Genomic DNA, 22,009 nt, shown 5'->3' with positions numbered 1-22,009 from the left:
CACCAGCTGGTGCCTGTACCAGCCAGAACACAATGACAGTAGCGTGTGAATCCAGCTGCTGAGATGAGCGCTGACATTAGTAACCTTATCCGGGATCATTGTGGTACATAGGATCGATCTACGGTGGATCCCTTTGGATTGTTTTTTTTTAAAAGGTAAAAAATGGGTAAAAGAGGGTTGGCGAGTTCTTTTTACAATTAAAGGACTTTTCATCTAATGGATGCACCTTTTTTGGGGCGGCTGCGGTATGGTTTTTTTAGGCTGGGGAGAGCCAAATATCCATGGACTTTCCCAGCTTGAGAATACTAGCCCTCAGCTGTCTGCTTTACATTGGCTGGCTATCAATAATAGAGGTGACCCTACGCCGTTTTTTTTAAAAAATTTTTTATTTAAATAAAAGAAAATAACATGGGGGGGTCGATGATCATAAATGATCCCTGATCTCTTTATGAATAAGATTTCTCTGCCGTTTGGCCACAGCGACTGCACAATAGTGACATGTAATAAGTCGTCCCTTTGCTTACGTTATAGATACAAAGCAGATACTATAAGAATACATTGCTACTGATTTTTTTTTTTTTACATTCTGATCAGATATTCCAGTTCACGAGGACATAAAATCTTCGATACCTTTGATTAGAGCACAACAAAACTCAAAAAATGAAGAAAAGGAGGAAAAGAGACAAGGTAAGTGTGAGAATCAGCTCAGTGTTGTGTGATGTCAATCAATGAGAAAAATTCATGTGGAGAAGATATTATCTGATGGCTGACAGTGATCCCTGACATCTGTATGATAAGATTCCTCTGATGTCCGGCCACAGTGACCGCACAGTAGTATCATGTAATATGGAGTCCCGTCACTTACATTATATTTACTTCTCTTCTCACAGGTTCCCGTCTCCACCGGATCTTATCATCCTGCTGGAGTGGATTATCCAGGGCTGCTCGCGCATTTACATGTTGTTGCTGTTGCCCCAGCCCCACCTAAAACACTGGAAACCTCCACATCTAGCACCCTGAAGTCCAGCAGATCCACCATCACTGCTGGACCTGTATAGAAGGATCTTTACCATCTACATGTGGCCTTCTGACGTTACATCTTTACCCGGACATGTTCTGCCTCTGTCACCAGGCGCCGCGGTATTCATACTGCTCGCCAGACTTGGCTTTTACTGATCACCTGGTACCTGACCCCGGCTTTGTTCCTGACTATGATTTCATCTATTGCTAATGTTCCTGGATTTGTTAATCCCTTAACCTTCTTATTCATACTGCTCGCCAGACTCTTATTCATACTGCTCGCCAGACTTGGCTTTTACTGGTCACCTGGTACCTGACCTCGGCATTGTTCCTGACTATGATTTCGTCTATTGATAATGTTCCTGGATTTGTTAATTCCTTAACCTTCTATCTTAATATTAATAAAAAAAATAACTAAAAGCCGTTACTGTTGCTCTGATTCCTTTTCATCTTGAATTCACAACTAATTGTAAGGTACTAATTGCTCTTCTTGTCACTAAATGCATTTGTCATTATCCTGAATGCAGCAGTCAGGCTCATATTTCTGTCCAGCAGCTACACCGATGCCGCCACTCAGTACCAGTCATTGCACTCTCCCACAAAGCTCTCCACAGTGCTGCACTGTCCTACAACTCCTCCCATTTGCCACTCTACTACCATATCTACACTCCAATGAGCTAAGACTAGCATCCTCAATAATCAGGTTCTCCCACTCCCATGACTTTTTCTGTGCTTCATCAGCTCTCAGGAGGGCACTACTTCAGACAATCAGGTTCATTCCCACTGTCTATGGATTTAAGTGTGCACTAAATACAGATCATTTTTGGCAGGACTATTAAGTCATCTCAGTAATCTACGTTTTGCCCACTGCACTCAGTAGCACTCAGTATCTGCACATATACAGACATTGGCTAGTGACATGTTCATGCAGTCTTAACCCCTTAATCTCATTGGACGTACTATCCCGTCAAGGTGACCTGGGACTTAATTCCCAGTGACGGGATAGTACGTCCAGGGCGATCGGCAGCGCTCACGGGGGGAGCGCGGCCGATCGCGGCCGGGTGTCAGCTGATTATCGCAGCTGACATCACGGACCGCCCCCGGCACATTAACCCCCGGCACACTGCGATCAAACGATCGCAGTGTTCTGGCAGTATAGGGAAGCATCGCGCAGGGAGGGGGCTCCATGCGGGCTTCCCTGAGACCCCCGGAGCAACGCGATGTGATTGCGTTGCTGCGAGGGTCTCTTACCTCCTATCCCTGCAGGCCCCGGATCTAAAATGGCAGCGGGGCTGCATCCGGGTCCTGCAGGGATTACTTCCGGGTCCTGAGCAGGCGCTGGTAAGCCTGCAGCGCTGTCAGTCAGATCGCTGATCTGACAGAGTGCTGTGTAAACTGTCAGATCAGCGATCTGTGATGTCCCCCCCTGGGACAAAGTAAAAAAGTTAAAAAAAAAAAAATTCCACATGTGTAAAAAAAAAATAAAAAATTCCTAAATAAAGTAAAAAAAAATATATTATTCCCATAAATACATTTCTTTATCTAAATAAAAAAAACAAACCATAAAAGTACACATTTAGTATCGCCGCGTCCGTAACGACCCAACCTATAAAACTGTTCCACTAGTTAACCCCTTCAGTGAACACCGTAAGAAAAAAAAAACGAGCCAAAAAACAACGCTTTATTCTCATACCGCCGAACAAAAAGTGGAATAACACGCGATCAAAAAGACGGATATAAATAACCATGGTACCGCTGAAAACATCATCTTGTCCCGCAAAAAACGAGCTGCCATACAGCATTATAAGCAAAAAAATAAAAAAGTTATAGTCATCAGAATAAAGCGATGCCAAAATAATAATTTTTTCTATAAAATAGCTTTTATTGTATAAAAGGGCCAAAACATAAAAAAATGATATAAATGAGATATCGCTGTAATCGTACTGACCCGACGAATAAAACTGTTTCATCAATTTTACCAAAAGTGGAACGGTATAAACGCCTCCCCCAAAAGAAATTCATGAATAGCTGGTTTTTGGTCATTCCGCCTTACAAAAATCGGAATAAAAAGTGATCAAAAACTGTCACGTGTCCGAAAATGTTACCAATAAAAACGTCAACTCGTCCCGCAAAAAACAAGACCTCACATGACACTGTGGACTAAAATATGGAAAAGTTATAGCTCTTAAAATGTGGAGACGCAAAAACTTTTTTGCTATAAAAAAGCGTCTTTTAGTGTGTGACAGCTGCCAATCATAAAAATCCGATATAAAAAACGCTATAAAAGTAAATCAAACCCCCCTTCATCAGCCCCTTAGTTAGGGAAAAATAAAAATAAAATAAAAAATGTATTTATTTCCATTATCCCATTAGGGTTAGGGCTAGGGTTAGGGCTAGCGTTAGGGCTAGGGTTAGGGTTAGGACTAGGGTTAACGCTAGGGTTAGGGCTAGGGTTAGGGCTAGGGTTAGGGCTAGGGGTAGGGTTGGGGCTAAAGTTAGGGTTAGGGTTGGGGCTAAAGTTAGGGTTAGGGTTGGGGCTAAATTTAGGGTTAGGGTTGGGGCTAAAGTTAGGGTTTGGATTACATTTACGGTTGGGATTAGAGTTAGGGGTGTGTCAGGGTTAAGGGTGTGGTTAGGGTTACCGTTGGGATTAGGGTTAGGGGTGTGTTTGGATTAGGGTTTCAGGTAGAATTGGGGAGTTTCCACTGTTCAGGCACATCAGGGGCTCTCCAAACGCGACATGGCGTAAGATCACAATTTCAGCCAATTCTGCGTTGAAAAAGTAAAACAGTGGTCCTTCCCTTCCGAGCTCTCCCGTGCGCCCAAACAGGGGTTTACCCCAAGATATGGGGTATCAGCGTACTCGGGACAAATTGGACAACTTTTGGGGTCCAAGTTCTCTTGTTATCCTTGAGAAATTAAAAATTTGGGGGGCTAAAAATCATTTTTGTGGGAAAGAAAAGATTTTTTTATTTTCACGGCTCTGTGCTGTAAACTGTACTGAAACACTTGGGGGTTCAAAGTTCTCACAACACATCTAGATAAGTTCCTTGGAAGGTCTAGTTTCCAATATGGGGTAACTTGTGCGGGGTTTCTACTGTTTGGGTACATCAGGGGCTCTACAAATGCAACGTGATGCCTGCAGACCAATCCATCTAAGTCTGCATTCCAAATGGCGCTCCTTCCCTTCCGAGCTCTGCCATGCGCCCAAACAGTGGTTCCCCCCCACATATGGGGTATCAGCATACTCAGGACAAATTGGACAACAACTTTTGGGGTCAAATTTCTCCTGTTACCTTTGGAAAAATACAAAACTGGGGGCTAATAAATAATTTTTGTGGAAAAAAAAATATTTTTTATTTTCACGGCTCTGCGTTATAAACTGTAGTGAAACACTTGGGGGTTCAAAGTTCTCACAACACATCTAGATAAGTTCCTTGAGAAGTCTAGTTTCCAATATGGGGTCACTTCTTGGCGGTTTCTACTGTTTTGGTACATCAGGGGCTCTGCAAATGCAACGTGACGCCTGCAGACCAATCCATCTAAGTCTGCATTCCAAATGGCGCTCCTTCCCTTCCGAGCTCTCCCATGCGCCCAAACAGTGGTCCCCCCCCCACATATGGGGTATCAGTGTACTCAGGACAAATTGGACAACAACTTTTGGGGTCCAATTTCTTCTCTTACCCTTGGGAAAATAAAAAATCGGGGGCGAAAAGATCATTTTTGTGAAAAAAATAAGATTTTTTATTTTTACGGCTCTGCATTATAAACTTCTGTGAAGCACTTGTTGGATCAAAGTGCTCACCACACATCTAGATAAGTTCCTTAAGGGGTCTACTTTCCAAAATGGTGTCAGTTGTGGGGGGTTTCAATTTTTAGGCACATCAGGGGCTCTCCAAACGCAACATGGCGTCCCATCTTAATTCCAATTTTGCATTGAAAAGTAAAATGGCGCTCCTTCCCTTCTGAGCTCTGCTATGCGCCCAAACAGTGGTTTACCCCCACATATGGGGTATCATCGTACTCAGGACAAATTGCACAACAACTTTTGTGGTCTAATTTCTTCTCTTACCCTTGGGAAGATAAAAAATTGGGGGCGAAAAATCATTTTTGTGAAAAAATATGATTTTTTTATTTTTACGGCTCTGCATTATAAACTTCTGTGAAGCACTTGTTGGATCAAAGTGCTCACCACACATCTAGATAAGTTCCTTAAGGGGTCTACTTTCCAAAATGGTGTCACTTGTGGGGGGTTTCAATGTTTAGGCACATCAGGGCCTCTCCAATCGCAACATGGCGTCCCATCTCACTTCCAGTCAATTTTGCATTGAAAAGTAAAATGGCGCTCCTTTCCTTCCAAGCTCTGCCATGCACCCCAAACAGTGGTTCACCCCCACATATGGGGTATCAGCGTATTCAGGACAAATTGTACAACAACTTTTCGGGTCCATTTTCTCCTGTTACCCTTGGTAAAATAAAACAAATTGGAGCTGAAATAAATTTTGCGTGAAAAAAAAAGTTAATGTTATTTAAACATTCCAAAAATTCCTGTGAAACACCTGAAGGGTTAATAAACTTCTTGAATGTGGTTTTGAGCACCTTGAGGGGTGCAGTTTTTAGAATGGTGTCACACTTGGTTATTTTCTATCATATAGACCCCTCAAAATGACTTCAAATGAGATGTGGTCCCTAAAAAAAAATGATGTTGTAAAAATGAGAAATTGCTGGTCAACTTTTAATCCTTATAACTCCCTAACAAAAAAAAATGTTGGTTCCAAAATTGTGCTGATGTAAAGTAGACATGTGGGAAATGTTACTTATTAAGTATTTTGCATGACATATCTCTGTGATTTAAGGGCATAAAAATTCAAAGTTGGAAAATTGCAAAATTTTCAAAATTTTCACCAAATTTCCATTTTTTTCACAAATAAACGCAAGTTATATTGAATAAATTTTACCACTATCATGAAGTACAATATGTCATGAGAAAACAATGTCAGAATCGCCAAGATCCGTTGAAGCGTTTCAGAGTTATAACCTCATAAAGGGACAGTGGTCAGAATTGTAAAAATTGGCCCGGTCATTAACGTGCAAACCACCCTCGGGGCTTAAGGGGTTAAAGGGAACCTGTCAGCAGGATTGTGCACAGTAAACTACAGACAGTGTCAGGTTGGCGCCGTTATACTGATTAAAATGATAGTACTTTGCGCTGCCTTAATCAGGGCAGAGAAGTACGCCTGTGCAGGAGCGCTATGTCGGGGAGACTGTGTGAATGATGCAGGGACGCGATAATCCACACATCATCCACCTAGCATATTAACCTGTCTGGTGATTTGGTGCTCAAAAAAAGTTTATCACAGTCTTAATATCTGTTTATATATGTGAAGTAAATAATGTAAGCAAGTAAGGGCTCATGCCCACTTGTGATGAAATCGGACGAATTCAATCCGTTAAAAAAATCGGATTGGATTCGGACCAGTGTTAATCTAAGATGGTGTCTTCATCTGCATTTTTTTTCCAGCTCGGATCGGATCACGATTGGGCTGGAAAAAAATCAGAAAATGAATTGCATCCCGCAATAGAAGTCAATGGGTGCGAGAAAGAAAAAAAAAAATCGCACAGCACTCGCACCATGTGAGTGCTGTCTGATTTTTACGCACTGGTGTCCTTTGAAAATTCATATGCGGCTACTGTAAAAATAACACTGACAGGTTATAAAAGAAAATAGATATATAGACATAGAATACATACATATATATATATATACACAGACGTCAGTGACACACATATATATGTATTTATATTGTACAGAAAGATAGAAGAAAAACTGGTAATTAATTTGTTGGCTTCTGTAAAATCAATGCAGAAGCTGAAAGGATAGGAGACATGGTTTACATACAGTAAAAAGATGCAGAATAGATAAAAATATAGATGTCAGTGACAATACAATTAGTAGTGTGTGTGTGCAATTAGGGGGCATGTATGTAATAAAAGATTATTTTGGGGGGAAAAACTGGTGTGGGCTCCAGTGCAATTTTTTAAACCAGAGAGGGAAAGCCAGCGACTGGGGGCCGATGTTTCTAGACTGGGAAGGGGTTAATACCCATGGATCTTCCCAGGCTATATCAGCCCGCAGCTGTATATTTAGCCTTTACTGGCTATTAAATGGGGGAACCCCCCAAAATATGAAGTGGAGTACCTCTATAATTAATAACCAGTAAAGGCAATGCAGACAGCTGCAGGCTGATATTCATAGCCTAGAAAGGGGCCATGGATATTGGCCCCCCGGTTACAAACATCAGCACTCAGCCACTCCAGAAATGGCACATCTGTAAAATGCAACAATTCCGGCACTTAGCTTCTCTTTTCCCACTTGCCCTGTAGTTGTGGCAAATGGGGTAATGGGGGTTAATGTCACCTTTGGATTGTAATGTGACATCAAGCCCGGCTTAGTAATGGAGAGGTGTCAATAAGACACCTCTCCATTACTAATCCTATAGTTGGTAATGGGTTAAAAAAAGACACAGCCAGAAAATAGTATTTTAATTAAATAAATCACTAAACACAGTTTGCCATCTTTACTAAACAGCTAATCCATGTGACGCCCTCGATCTCCTGTAAAAAACAAAACAAAAACAAATAAACAATATACCCATACCTGTCCGTCGATGTGTTCCATGCAGTAATCCATATCTGGAGGATATACAGTTTGCAACCAGGATGGTGCTAAGATGCTGCTGCCCCAGCTGCACACTGCTGGGGAATGAGGAGATGCTGCCGCGCAGCATCAGTGACTACCGGTGACATCATTGATGCTGCCTTCCCTGCCGGCCTGACCCGCTCTGAATGGTGTAGTGTAGGAAAATGCCTGTTCATTTTCCCAGGCTGCTCTGCCGGCGATCGGCACAAGCAAGTGAGACCAATTTGTTTGTTGGGTTGTCACGATTACAGCGATAACAGATTTTTATGCTTTGTTATTTTTACACACCAAAAACATTATTTTACAAAAATGAATTTGTTTTTGCATCATCATATTCTGAGAGCTGTTTTTTTTTTTTTGCCGAATGAGCCTTATTATGGCTTATTTTTTAAGTGTAATATTTTTTTGGGTGTTCTACAAATGGAATAAATGACATGCCAGTTTTATAGAGTGGGTTGTTCCGGATGTGGCAAAATCAATTATGTGTGCATTTCTTTTATATTTATTATAAATGCTGCGTTTTTAGTGGCAAAATGGCTTTCCGTGATTTGTGTGCGCTTTTTTGTGTTTTTTTACGTTTTATTTTACTTTTTTCACTTTTGTACTTTGTCTCACTGTGGGACATGTATAATTTTTACTTTGATTGCTGGTCTCATACATTGCAGCACTTGTAGTATAATGCATCCCATAGTCCTCCATATTGTATAATGCACCCCCATAGTCCTCCATATAGTCAGTGGCGCACCTATAATGAGGCCAGTTGAGCATTTGGCCTCAGGCGGCAGGGAGACAGAGGGCAGAGTGGATGGTTAAAAGGGATCCCAGTCTCTCCTCCAAGCACGCCCCCGGAATAAGGATAGGCAAACGCGCGTCGGGGTTAGACGCAGCAGGGAACACATGCCACTCAGGTATTTTTGCTACTTTATGCACCTTAGGCAGTGGTTATTCACTAGGCACAAAGCCAGTCTTCTTATTTGATCTTTATATGGGAACTTAGGGAAGCAGTCTCAATGGTGATGTGAGCAGTTGTATGATACAAGTACACATGGTAAATTTAGGTTCATCCATGAAGTGTGGTTGCTTTTCCAGAGGGAACATGTAACCCTGCCATGCAATGTATATTAATTGAGTAATATGGAATACTTTGTGGTGTGTTATTACCTGCTGGTCCTCTAGTTTGGCTTGAGGCATCCAGTATATACTTGAATGATTTTATGTATTTGTTATGAATAAACTTTATTGATTTTATATATACACTCCTTGTTCCTTGATTGGTTCTGGGTTGATGTGATACTTACGGAGTGTGACCCATTTATGTTTGGGGTATTGTAAGGACTAATATGTATACCCATGTGTTGTGAATTTACCTTTTGGCTCCCTCTAGTGGCTACTAGTGATTTTTCTCTGGGTATGTCTATCATCCCTTGTATGCTCACCTGGGTCGTTAGGTCAGGGGTGTTGCTATATAAGCTCCCTGGACCTTCAGTTCAATGCCTGGCAACGTTGATATCAGAGCTAATCTGTAGTGCTCTTGTCTACTGATCCTGGTTCCTGCGTTATTAAGCTAAGTCCGCTTTCTTGCTTTTTGCTATTTGTTTTTGTTTGCATTTTTGTCCAGCTTGTTCATTATCTGTATCCTTTCCTTGCTGGAAGCTCTAGGGAGGCTGGAGTTCTTCCCCCGGGCCGTTAGACGGTTCGGGGGTTCTTGAATCTCCAGTGTGGAATTTTGTTAGGGTTTTTGTTGACCATATAAGTTATCTTACTACATTCTGCTATTAGTAAGCGGGCCTCTCTTTGCTAAACCTAGTTCATCTCTGTGTTTGTCATTTCCTCTTTCCTCACCGTTATTATTTGTGGGGGGCTTGTATCCTACTTTTGGGGTCTATTCTCTGGAGGCAAGAGAGGTCTTTGTTTTCCTCTTCTAGGGGTAGTTAGTCCTCCGGCTGGCGCGAGACATCTAGCGACCAACGTAGGCATGTTCCCCGGCTACTTCTAGTGTTGGCGTTAGGAGTAGATATATGGTCAACCCAGTTACCACTGCCCTATGAGCTGGATTTTTGTACTTCGCAGACTTGCTGATATCTCTGAGACCCTCGCCATTGGGGTCATAACAGTTTGCCAGGCCAATATTAAATGTTAAATGCATTGCAGAAGCGGGATTATAAGAAAGAAAGTTCTGAGTTTTTTTTTTTTCTCTCTCTCATTTTTTTTTCTTTTCCCCTTTACCTCTGAGTGGCTTGTGATTGCTGCAGACATGAATGTCCAGACCTTGATTACAAGTGTGGACCAGCTTGCTGCTCGTGTGCAGGGTATACAAGATTATGTTATCAGAAATCCTATGTCAGAACCTAAGATACCGATTCCTGAACCATTTTCCGGAGACCGATTTAAATTTAGAAATTTCAGGAATAATTGTAAATTGTTTTTGTCCCTGAGACCCTGTTCATCTGGAGACTCCGCTCAGCAAGTAAAAATTGTTATTTCTTTTTTACGGGGCGACCCTCAGGATTGGGCCTTCTCGCTGGCGCCAGGAGATCCGGCATTGGCTGACATTGATGCGTTTTTTCTGGCGCTCGGTTTGCTTTATGAGGAACCCAATCTTGAGATTCAGGCAGAAAAAGCCTTGCTGGCGATGTCTCAGGGCCAGGACGAGGCCGAAGTGTATTGCCAAAAATTTCGGAAATGGTCCGTGCTGACCCAGTGGAACGAGTGTGCATTGGCTGCAAATTTTAGAAATGGCCTTTCTGAAGCCATTAAGAATGTGATGGTGGGTTTTCCCATTCCCACAGGTCTGAATGATTCTATGGCCCTGGCTATTCAAATCGACCGGCGGTTGCGGGAGCGCAAAACCGCAAATCCTCTCATGGTGTTGTCTGAACAGGCACCTGATTTAATGCAATGTGATAGAATCCTGACTAGAAATGAGCGGAAAATTCATAGACGCCAGAATGGCTTGTGTTACTACTGTGGTGATTCTACACATGTTATCTCAGCATGCTCTAAACGTCTTACTAAGGTTGTTAGTCCGGTCGCCATTGGTAATTTGCAACCTAAATTTATTCTATCTGTAACTTTGATTTGCTCACTGTCATCGTATCCTGTCATGGCGTTTGTGGACTCAGGTGCTGCCCTGAGCCTTATGGAGCTGTCATTTGCCAAGCGCTGCGGATTTGTGCTTGAGCCATTGGAAAATCCTATCCCTCTTAGGGGTATTGACTCTACGCCATTGGCAAAAAATAAACCGCAGTTTTGGACACAGGTTACCATGTGCATGACTCCCGAACATCGGGAGGTAATACGTTTTCTTGTTCTACATAAAATGCATGATTTGGTTGTTTTGGGTTTGCCATGGTTACAGACCCATAATCCAGTCTTGGACTGGAAGGCTATGTCAGTGTCAAGCTGGGGCTGCCATGGAATTCACGGAGATTCCCTGCCCTTGTCTATTGCATCTTCTACGCCTTCGGAAGTTCCGGCGTATTTGTCTGATTATCAGGATGTCTTCAGCGAGTCTAAGTCCAGTGCATTGCCTCCCCATAGGGAATGTGACTGTGCAATAGATTTGATTCCTGGCAGTAAGTTTCCTAAGGGGAGACTGTTTAATCTGTCGGTACCTGAACATACCGCGATGCGTTCATATATCAAGGAGTCTCTTGAGAAGGGGCATATCCGTCCTTCTTCTTCCCCTCTTGGTGCGGGATTCTTTTTTGTGGCCAAAAAGGACGGATCTTTGAGGCCTTGTATTGACTATCGGCTTTTAAATAAGATCACTGTCAAATTTCAGTATCCTTTGCCGCTGTTGTCAGATTTGTTTGCCCGGATTAAAGGTGCCAAGTGGTTCACCAAGATAGACCTTCGTGGTGCGTACAACCTTGTGCGCATTAGGCAGGGCGATGAATGGAAAACCGCATTCAATACGCCCGAAGGTCATTTTGAGTACTTGGTGATGCCATTTGGGCTCTCTAATGCACCTTCAGTTTTTCAGTCCTTCATGCATGACATTTTCCGGAAGTATCTGGATAAATTTTTGATTGTTTATCTGGATGATATTCTGGTTTTTTCTGATGATTGGGACTCGCATGTGGAGCAGGTCAGGATGGTTTTTGAGATTCTGCGTGAAAATTCTTTGTTTGTAAAAGGCTCAAAGTGTCTCTTTGGTGTACAGAAGGTTCCCTTTTTGGGGTTCATTTTTTCCCCTTCTGCTGTGGAGATGGATCCAGTCAAGGTCCGAGCTATTCATGATTGGACTCAACCCTCGTCAGTTAAGACTCTTCAGAAGTTCTTGGGTTTTGCTAACTTCTACCGTCGTTTTATCGCAAATTTCTCTAGCGTTGTTAAACCGCTGACGGATATGACCAAGAAAGGCTCTGATGTAGCTAACTGGGCTCCTGCTGCCGTGGAGGCTTTCCAGGAGTTGAAACGCCGGTTTACTTCGGCGCCTGTTTTGTGTCAGCCTGACGTCTCACTTCCCTTTCAGGTTGAGGTGGATGCTTCGGAGATTGGGGCAGGGGCCGTTTTGTCGCAGAGAGGCCCTGGTTGCTCTACTATGAGACCTTGTGCCTTTTTCTCTAGGAAATTTTCGCCGGCAGAGCGAAATTATGATGTGGGCAATCGGGAGTTGTTGGCCATGAAGTGGGCATTTGAGGAGTGGCGTCATTGGCTCGAGGGTGCTAAGCATCGTGTGGTGGTCTTGACTGATCACAAAAATTTGATGTATCTCGAGTCTGCTAAACGCCTGAATCCTAGACAGGCCCGCTGGTCATTGTTTTTCTCCCGTTTTGACTTTGTGGTCTCGTATTTACCAGGTTCTAAGAATGTGAAGGCCGATGCTCTGTCTAGGAGCTTTGTGCCTGATGCTCCTGGAGTCGCTGAACCTGAGGGTATTCTTAAGGAAGGAGTTATCTTGTCAGCTATTTCTCCAGATGTGCGACGTGTGTTGCAGAGATTTCAGGCTGGTAGGCCTGACTCTTGTCCACCTGACAGATTGTTTGTGCCTGCTAAATGGACCAGCAGAGTCATTTCCGAGGTTCATTCCTCAGTGTTGGCAGGGCACCCGGGAATTTTTGGAACCAGAGATCTGGTGGCCAGGTCCTTTTGGTGGCCTTCCTTGTCAAGGGATGTGCGGTCATTTGTTCAGTCCTGTGGTACTTGTGCTCGAGCTAAGCCTTGCTGTTCTCGTGCCAGCGGTTTGCTCTTGCCCTTGCCTGTCCCGAAGAGACCTTGGACACACATCTCTATGGATTTCATTTCGGATCTTCCGGTGTCTAAGGGCATGTCTGTCATCTGGGTGATATGTGATCGTTTCTCCAAGATGGTCCATCTGGTTCCTTTGCCTAAGCTGCCTTCCTCTTCTGATCTGGTTCCTGTGTTCTTCCAGAACGTGGTTCGTTTGCACGGCATTCCTGAGAATATTGTGTCGGACAGAGGATCCCAGTTTGTTTCCAGGTTCTGGCGATCCTTTTGTGGTAGGATGGGCATTGATTTGTCATTTTCCTCCGCTTTTCATCCACAGACTAACGGACAAACGGAACGAACTAATCAGACTCTGGAGGCGTATTTGAGGTGTTTTGTCTCTTCTGATCAGGATGATTGGGTGACCTTCTTGCCGTTGGCTGAATTTGCCCTTAATAATCGGGCTAGTTCTGCCACCTTGGTTTCGCCATTTTTCTGCAACTCCGGTTTCCATCCTCGTTTTTCCTCGGGACATGTGGAGCCTTCTGACTGTCCTGGAGTGGATTCTGTGGTGGATAGGTTGCAGCGGATCTGGAATCATGTGGTGGACAACTTGAAGTTGTCACAGGAGAAGGCTCAGCGTTTTGCCAACCGCCGCCGCGGTGTGGGTCCCCGACTTCGTGTTGGGGATTTGGTATGGCTGTCTTCTCGATTTGTTCCTATGAAGGTCTCCTCTCCCAAATTTAAGCCTCGATTCATTGGTCCTTACAGGATATTGGAGATCCTTAATCCTGTGTCCTTTCGCCTGGATCTTCCGGTGTCGTTTGCCATTCACAACGTATTTCATAGGTCCTTGTTGCGGCGGTACGTTGTGCCTGTGGTTCCTTCTGCTGAGCCTCCTGCTCCGGTGTTGGTTGAGGGCGAGTTGGAGTACGTGGTGGAGAAGATCTTAGATTCTCGTCTCTCCAGCCGGAGGCTTCAGTACCTGGTCAAGTGGAAGGGCTATGGTCAGGAGGATAATTCCTGGGTGGTCGCCTCTGATGTGCATGCGGCCGATTTAGTTCGTGCCTTTCACGCCGCTCATCCTGATCACCCTGGTGGTCTTGGTGAGGGTTCGGTGACCCCTCACTAAGGGGGGGGTACTGTTGTGAATTTACCTTTTGGCTCCCTCTAGTGGCTACTAGTGATTTTTCTCTGGGTATGTCTATCATCCCTTGTATGCTCACCTGGGTCGTTAGGTCAGGGGTGTTGCTATATAAGCTCCCTGGACCTTCAGTTCAATGCCTGGCAACGTTGATATCAGAGCTAATCTGTAGTGCTCTTGTCTACTGATCCTGGTTCCTGCGTTATTAAGCTAAGTCCGCTTTCTTGCTTTTTGCTATTTGTTTTTGTTTGCATTTTTGTCCAGCTTGTTCATTATCTGTATCCTTTCCTTGCTGGAAGCTCTAGGGAGGCTGGAGTTCTTCCCCCGGGCCGTTAGACGGTTCGGGGGTTCTTGAATCTCCAGTGTGGAATTTTGTTAGGGTTTTTGTTGACCATATAAGTTATCTTACTACATTCTGCTATTAGTAAGCGGGCCTCTCTTTGCTAAACCTAGTTCATCTCTGTGTTTGTCATTTCCTCTTTCCTCACCGTTATTATTTGTGGGGGGCTTGTATCCTACTTTTGGGGTCTATTCTCTGGAGGCAAGAGAGGTCTTTGTTTTCCTCTTCTAGGGGTAGTTAGTCCTCCGGCTGGCGCGAGACATCTAGCGACCAACGTAGGCATGTTCCCCGGCTACTTCTAGTGTTGGCGTTAGGAGTAGATATATGGTCAACCCAGTTACCACTGCCCTATGAGCTGGATTTTTGTACTTCGCAGACTTGCTGATATCTCTGAGACCCTCGCCATTGGGGTCATAACACCCATGTTGCATATAGCCTAACTATGGTTTTAAATATGTCTCCAATAAAATTGATGTTTTAATTCTATGATAATCCACACTGGAGAATTTTGTCTCTTTTTATACAGTATTATGGGCACCACATATTTCTCCATACAGTATAATGGGCCCACATAATGCTCCATACAGTATTAAGGGCCCCATATATTGCTCAATACAATATAAGGGCCCCATATATTACTGCATACAGTATTATGGGCCCCAAATATTACTTCATACAGTATAATGGGCCCACATAATGCTCCATACAGTATTAAGGAGTATACACAATGCACACAGCTTCACAATATATACTGTAGTAAGGAATATAGAGTGGAGCTGTGTATATACTATATAGTGTAGAGATGTGCCAGTGTATATAGTGTGGATTCTTTACTATATACACAGAAATATACTATATGAACAGATCTACACTATATACACACACAACTCTACATTATAATGAAGACAGTATTATACTATATTATGATGAATACATCACATAGGAGACACACAAATATATTATATAGGAGAAACCACAACTTCTGATTATACATACCACATTGAGACAACTGTATATACATTATATAGGTGATACTGCAACTGCTGTGTATAGCCGCAGTATCATTTATATAATGTATATATAGCAGTATACCTATATAATGTACACTCACCGGCCACTTTATTAGGTACACCATGCTAGTAACGGGTTGGACCCCTTTTGCCTTCAGAACTGCCTCAATTCTTCGTGGCATAGATTCAACAAGGTGCTGGAAGCATTCCTCAGAGATTTTGGTCCATATTGACATGATGGCATCACACAGTTGCCGCAGATTTGTCGGCTGCACATCCCAAAGATGCTCCATACAAGGCAGGATGGATCCATGCTTTCATGTTGTTTACGCCAAATTCTGACCCTACCATCCGAATGTCGCAGCAGAAATCGAGACTCATCAGACCAAGCAACGTTTTTCCAATCTTCTACTGTCCAATTTCGATGAGCTTGTGCAAATTGTAGCCTCAGTTTCCTGTTCTTAGCTGAAAGGAGTGGTACCCGGTGTGGTCTTCTGCTGCTGTAGCCCATCTGCCTCAAAGTTCGACGCACTGTGCGTTCAGAGATGCTCTTAGGCCTACCTTGGTTGTAACGGGTGGCGATTTGAGTCACTGTTGCCTTTCTATCAGCTCGAACCAGTCTGCCCATTCTCCTCTGACCTCTGGCATCAACAAGGCATTTCCGCCCACAGAACTGCCGCTCACTGGATTTTTTTTCTTTTTCGGGCCATTCTCTGTAAACCCTAGAGATGGTTGTGCGTGAAAATCCCAGTAGATCAGCAGTTTCTGAAATACTCAGACCAGCCCTTCTGGCACCAACAACCATGCCACGTTCAAAGGCACTCAAATCACCTTTCTTCCCCATACTGATGCTCGGTTTGAACTGCAGGAGATTGTCTTGACCATGTCTACATGCCTAAATGCACTGAGTTGCCGCCATGTGAATGGCTGATTAGAAATTAAGTGTTAACAAGAAGTTGGACAGGTGTACCTAATAAAGTGGCCAGTGAGTGTATATAGATTGGTGTATATACATTATAGAATGCCAACAACGTAAAGAAATAATAGGACGGCACTAGAAAAATACGAACTCCACTGGGTGGGACTGACTAGAAAACAACCGATAAGCAGGTATCACGACAGCTGTGGGTATGTGGTGCTCAGCATGAAGCTAACACCGATGAAATCCTCAATACAGTAAGAAAACTGAAAAATGCGGCACTCACCCGGTTGTTGCTGTGTGTCATTTCCTTTTGAAGGATTTCAGACGTATATACACATAATAGAAACGTGACAAAATTAGTGAATCATTAGTGCATGTGACAATATTAACAAGTAATCCATATACAGACTTACAACTATAAAGGATACAATGATATTCCTTATTTAATTATTTAATAAATACTTTACCTTTTAAATTCATTATAAAAATACCGACATGTCAAGTCTATCGTTTAGGCCAATTGATCCTTGGGCATTTGTATTAAGAATCCATCTGGCTTCTTTTTGTAATAATAATTTATTCTGATCGCCTCCCTGTACGGGATACTTTACGATCTCTATGCCGGCAAAATTAAGCAGATCAGAATTAGCGCTATGCTTTTCTTTCATATGTTGAATTAGTCTTAGGCATCCTTTGCCTGTTGTGATCGAGTTATAGTGTTCTTTGAATCTCGTAATTAACGGTCTTATTGTTTTTCCGATATAAAAATATCGGCACGGGCAGAACAAGACATACACCACGAATTTACTTTTGCAAAAAATTAAATCTCTCACATTGTGTGTAATCGAACCGATTTGAATCGGGTTTTTTGTTAAATGAAGATGGCAAAATCTACAGTTACCGCATCTATAATTACCAACCGGTGTATTACTGGTTAACCAAGTATTTCTTGGTACTGACGTTCTATTATGCACTAGCAGGTCAGATAAATTATGGGGGCGTTTATATGCAAATTTCGGCGGACCTGAATATACTTGTGCAAGATCTTTATCGGTTTGTAAAACGTGCCAATTTTTTCTTATAGAAGCATGAATAACGCTGTCTAAATTGCTATGCTTAAAACAGAAAGAAAAACCTTCTGTCTTACCTTTAGATTCAATCCAAGTTTCTTTTTTTCTTTTTCTTTTTAAAAAATCTTGTTGTGAACATTTTTTAATCCGATTCTCAGCTTCATTTAATATTCGTGACTAGGGTTGAGCGACTTTCATTTTTTTAAGATCGAGTCGGGTTTTGTGAAACCCGACTTTGTCCAGAGTCGAGTCGAGTGCAGTCGGCCGATTATCGCTAAAAGTTGGGGATCGACCGAAACGTGAAACCCAATGCAAGTCAATGGGGAAGCATAGTCGGCAGTGAGTGGAGGCCAGGAAAACACCTACAGTGCCCATTTTAATGCCAAAAACATCCATTCTTGTTTCTGAAGCTTGTCAATCTTAATTAACTTTATAATAATAGTTGGGCATAGGAAATTGGGGGTCATTTGGCAAAAGTTGTGGGGGGAGTAGGGCTGGCTCAAGTTTTTCGTGGGCCCAGGAAATGCGGACTACGTCACGGCGGTGTTGCAGGGAGAGGTAAGTATTTCAACGTTGCAAGTGCTGTGATCCTGAGCAAGCAGGGGGGGCCCACTCGTTCGCATTGGCACTGGCACAGGGCCCCTCAAAGTACGGCGGTGTTTGCATGGCGGGGGCGCCTCCCACCAGCAGCGACACTTTTGCGTACTCTGAGGGGCCCTGTGCCAGTGACGTCGCCAACGAGTATGCCCCCCCACCTGATGAAGGAACCTGCACTTTCATCTGCACCTTCCTCTTTGTCCCTGTGTAAGGTGGTATAATATGCGGGAAGGGGAACCTTACTTTCAGCAGGGTCAGATTCTGGCTGTGTAGAGTACAAGGGGAATGTAGTGGTCTAGGTCAATGTACCAGCAGACTCATCTAGCAGTGGCTGGGCAATGGGCAGGATGAGGAGGAAACAGATATAGGGCCAAAGAATAAAGTAGGCTAAATGCAGTTCAAAATTGGTAACAGGACTAAACAGGCGGCATTGCTTTGTTCAGTGGAGTAGCAAACCCAAGAGCAGCAGACACTGTTTCAAGGGCCTAACCACACTAGTAGGCCAAATGCAGTTTAATATCTGATAGTATAGGCCGAAAGCCAGAATGTGGAAGCTCAGCTTTGTTCAGTTGAGGACAACACCAGGCAGGGGCAGACACCTTTAGTAGGCCGGAACAGCCAATTTTTTAAAAAAACAGCAGTTAATAAGAGGCAGAAGGTAGAAGCTCAGCTTTATTCAGTTGAGGACAACACCAGGCAGGGGCAGACACCTTTAGTAGGCCGGAACAGCCAATTTTTAAAAAAAACAGCAAATAAGAGGCAGAAGGTAGAAGCTCAGCTTTATTCAGTTGAGGACAACACCAGGCAGGGGCAGACACCTTTAGTAGGCCGGAACAGCCAATTTTTAAAAAAACAGCAGTTAATAAGAGGCAGAAGGTAGAAGCTCAGCTTTATTCAGTTGAGGACAACACCAGGCAGGGGCAGACACCTTTTGTAGGCCGGAACAGCCAATTTCATTTTTAAAAATCGTAATTTGGAACAGAAGGTTGAAGCACAGCTTTATTCAGTTGAGGACAACACCAGGCAGGGGCAGACACCTTTAGTAGGCCGGAACAGCCAATTTCATTTTTAAAAATCGTAATTTGGAACAGAAGGTTGAAGCACAGCTTTATTCAGTTGAGGACAACACCAGGCAGGGGCAGACACCTTTAGTAGGCCGGAACAGCCAATTTCATTTTTAACAATCGTAATTTGGAACAGAAGGTTGAAGCACAGCTTTATTCAGTTGAGGACAACACCAGGCAGGGGCAGACACCTTTAGTAGGCCGGAACAGCCAATTTCATTTTTAAAAATCGTAATTTGGAACAGAAGGTTGAAGCACAGCTTTATTCAGTTGAGGACAACACCAGGCAGGGGCAGACACCTTTAGTAGGCCGGAACAGCCAATTTCATTTTTAAAAATCGTAATTTGGAACAGAAGGTTGAAGCACAGCTTTATTCAGTTGAGGACAACACCAGGCAGGGGCAGACACCTTTAGTAGGCCGGAACAGCCAATTTCATTTTTAACAATCGTAATTTGGAACAGAAGGTTGAAGCACAGCTTTATTCAGTTGAGGACAACACCAGGCAGGGGCAGACACCTTTAGTAGGCCGGAACAGCCAATTTCATTTTTAAAAATCGTAATTTGGAACAGAAGGTTGAAGCACAGCTTTATTCAGTTGAGGACAACACCAGGCAGGGGCAGACACCTTTAGTAGGCCGGAACAGCCAATTTCATTTTTAACAATCGTAATTTGGAACAGAAGGTTGAAGCACAGCTTTATTCAGTTGAGGACAACACCAGGCAGGGGCAGACACCTTTAGTAGGCCGGAACAGCCAATTTCATTTTTAAAAATCGTAATTTGGAACAGAAGGTTGAAGCACAGCTTTATTCAGTTGAGGACAACACCAGGCAGGGGCAGACACCTTTAGTAGGCCGGAACAGCCAATTTCATTTTTAACAATCGTAATTTGGAACAGAAGGTTGAAGCACAGCTTTATTCAGTTGAGGACAACTGTTGTGAATTTACCTTTTGGCTCCCTCTAGTGGCTACTAGTGTTTTTACTCTGGGTATGTCATTCATTCCTTGTATGCTCACCTGGGTCGTTAGGTCAGGGGTGTTGCTATATAAGCTCCCTGGACCTTCAGTTCAATGCCTGGCAACGTTGATATCAGAGCTAATCTGTAGTGCTCTTGTCTACTGATCCTGGTTCCTGCTTGATTAAGCTAAGTCTGCTTTCTTGCTTTTTGCTATTGTTTTTGTTTGCATTTTTGTCCAGCTTGTACATAATCTGTATCCTATCCTTGCTGGAAGCTCTAGGGAGGCTGGAGTTCTCCCCCCGGGCCGTTAGACGGTTCGGGGGTTCTTGAATCTCCAGTGTGGAGTTTTGTTAGGGTTTTTGTTGACCATATAAGTTATCTTACTACATTCTGCTATTAGTAAGTGGGCCTCTCTTTGCTAAACCTAGTTCATCTCTGTGTTTGTAATTTCCTCTTACCTCACCGTTATCATTTGTGGGGGGCTTGTATCCAACTTTTGGGGTCTATTCTCTGGAGGCAAGAGAGGTCTTTGTTTTCCTCTTCTAGGGGTAGTTAGTCCTCCGGCTGGCGCGAGACATCTAGCGACCAACGTAGGCATGTTCCCCGGCTACTTCTAGTGTTGGCGTTAGGAGTAGATATATGGTCAACCCAGTTACCACTGCCCTATGAGCTGGATTTTTGTACTCCGCAGACTTGCTGATATCTCTGAGACCCTTGCCATTGGGGTCATAACAGACAACACCAGGCAGCAGCAGACACCTTTAGTAGGCCGGAACAGCCAATTTCATTTTTAAAAATCGTAATTTGGAACAGAAGGTTGAAGCACAGCTTTATTCAGTTGAGGACAACACCAGGCAGGGGCAGACACCTTTAGTAGGCCGGAACAGCCAATTTCATTTTTAAAAATCGTAATTTGGAACAGAAGGTTGAAGCACAGCTTTATTCAGTTGAGGACAACACCAGGCAGGGGCAGACACCTTTAGTAGGCCGGAACAGCCAATTTCATTTTTAACAATCGTAATTTGGAACAGAAGGTTGAAGCACAGCTTTATTCAGTTGAGGACAACACCAGGCAGGGGCAGACACCTTTAGTAGGCCGGAACAGCCAATTTCATTTTTAAAAATCGTAATTTGGAACAGAAGGTTGAAGCACAGCTTTATTCAGTTGAGGACAACACCAGGCAGGGGCAGACACCTTTAGTAGGCCGGAACAGCCAATTTTTAAAAAAACAGCAGTTAATAAGAGGCAGAAGGTAGAAGCTCAGCTTTATTCAGTTGAGGACAACACCAGGCAGGGGCAGACACCTTTAGTAGGCCGGAACAGCCAATTTCATTTTTAAAAATCGTAATTTGGAACAGAAGGTTGAAGCACAGCTTTATTCAGTTGAGGACAACACCAGGCAGGGGCAGACACCTTTAGTAGGCCGGAACAGCCAATTTCATTTTTAACAATCGTAATTTGGAACAGAAGGTTGAAGCACAGCTTTATTCAGTTGAGGACAACACCAGGCAGGGGCAGACACCTTTAGTAGGCCGGAACAGCCAATTTCATTTTTAAAAATCGTAATTTGGAACAGAAGGTTGAAGCACAGCTTTTTTCAGTTGAGGACAACACCAGGCAGGGGCAGACACCTTTAGTAGGCCGGAACAGCCAATTTCATTTTTAACAATCGTAATTTGGAACAGAAGGTTGAAGCACAGCTTTATTCAGTTGAGGACAACACCAGGCAGGGGCAGACACCTTTAGTAGGCCGGAACAGCCAATTTCATTTTTAACAATCGTAATTTGGAACAGAAGGTTGAAGCACAGCTTTATTCAGTTGAGGACAACACCAGGCAGGGGCAGACACCTTTAGTAGGCCGGAACAGCCAATTTTTTAACAAAAAAGCAGTTAATAAGAGGCCGAAGGTAGAAGCTCAGCTTTATTCAGTTGCAGCTTCATGGCAATAATATAAAGAAGACGCGACAGGACAACACTCGGTGGATGCCATATCTGTGTTTTCAATGGA

At 43.4% G+C, this 22,009-nt stretch overlaps 2 protein-coding genes across 5 annotated transcripts in view; one reads left to right on the top strand and one right to left on the bottom strand.

The window, feature by feature from the left end:
• LOC143806497 (microtubule-associated serine/threonine-protein kinase 2-like) overlaps window positions 1-1,422 on the top strand; it is a 32,519-nt gene extending 31,097 nt beyond the window's left edge. For both annotated transcript variants that reach the window (XM_077287099.1, XM_077287100.1), the window contains 2 exons: window positions 595-687; window positions 891-1,422. In XM_077287099.1, the coding sequence (XP_077143214.1) occupies window positions 595-687; window positions 891-988 (191 nt within the window). In that variant the 3' untranslated portion in view covers window positions 989-1,422. The remainder of the gene's footprint in view (window positions 1-594; window positions 688-890) is intronic.
• Window positions 1-22,009, bottom strand: part of LOC143806502 (embryonic protein UVS.2-like) — a 207,906-nt gene that overhangs the window by 129,523 nt on the left and 56,374 nt on the right. The window lies entirely within an intron of this gene.

Source organism: Ranitomeya variabilis, chromosome 2 (assembly GCF_051348905.1).
Source record: "Ranitomeya variabilis isolate aRanVar5 chromosome 2, aRanVar5.hap1, whole genome shotgun sequence".
Lineage (NCBI taxonomy): Eukaryota > Metazoa > Chordata > Amphibia > Anura > Dendrobatidae > Ranitomeya > Ranitomeya variabilis.
Note: the sequence above shows the minus strand (reverse complement) of the source record. Positions and strands in the feature narration are given on the sequence as shown.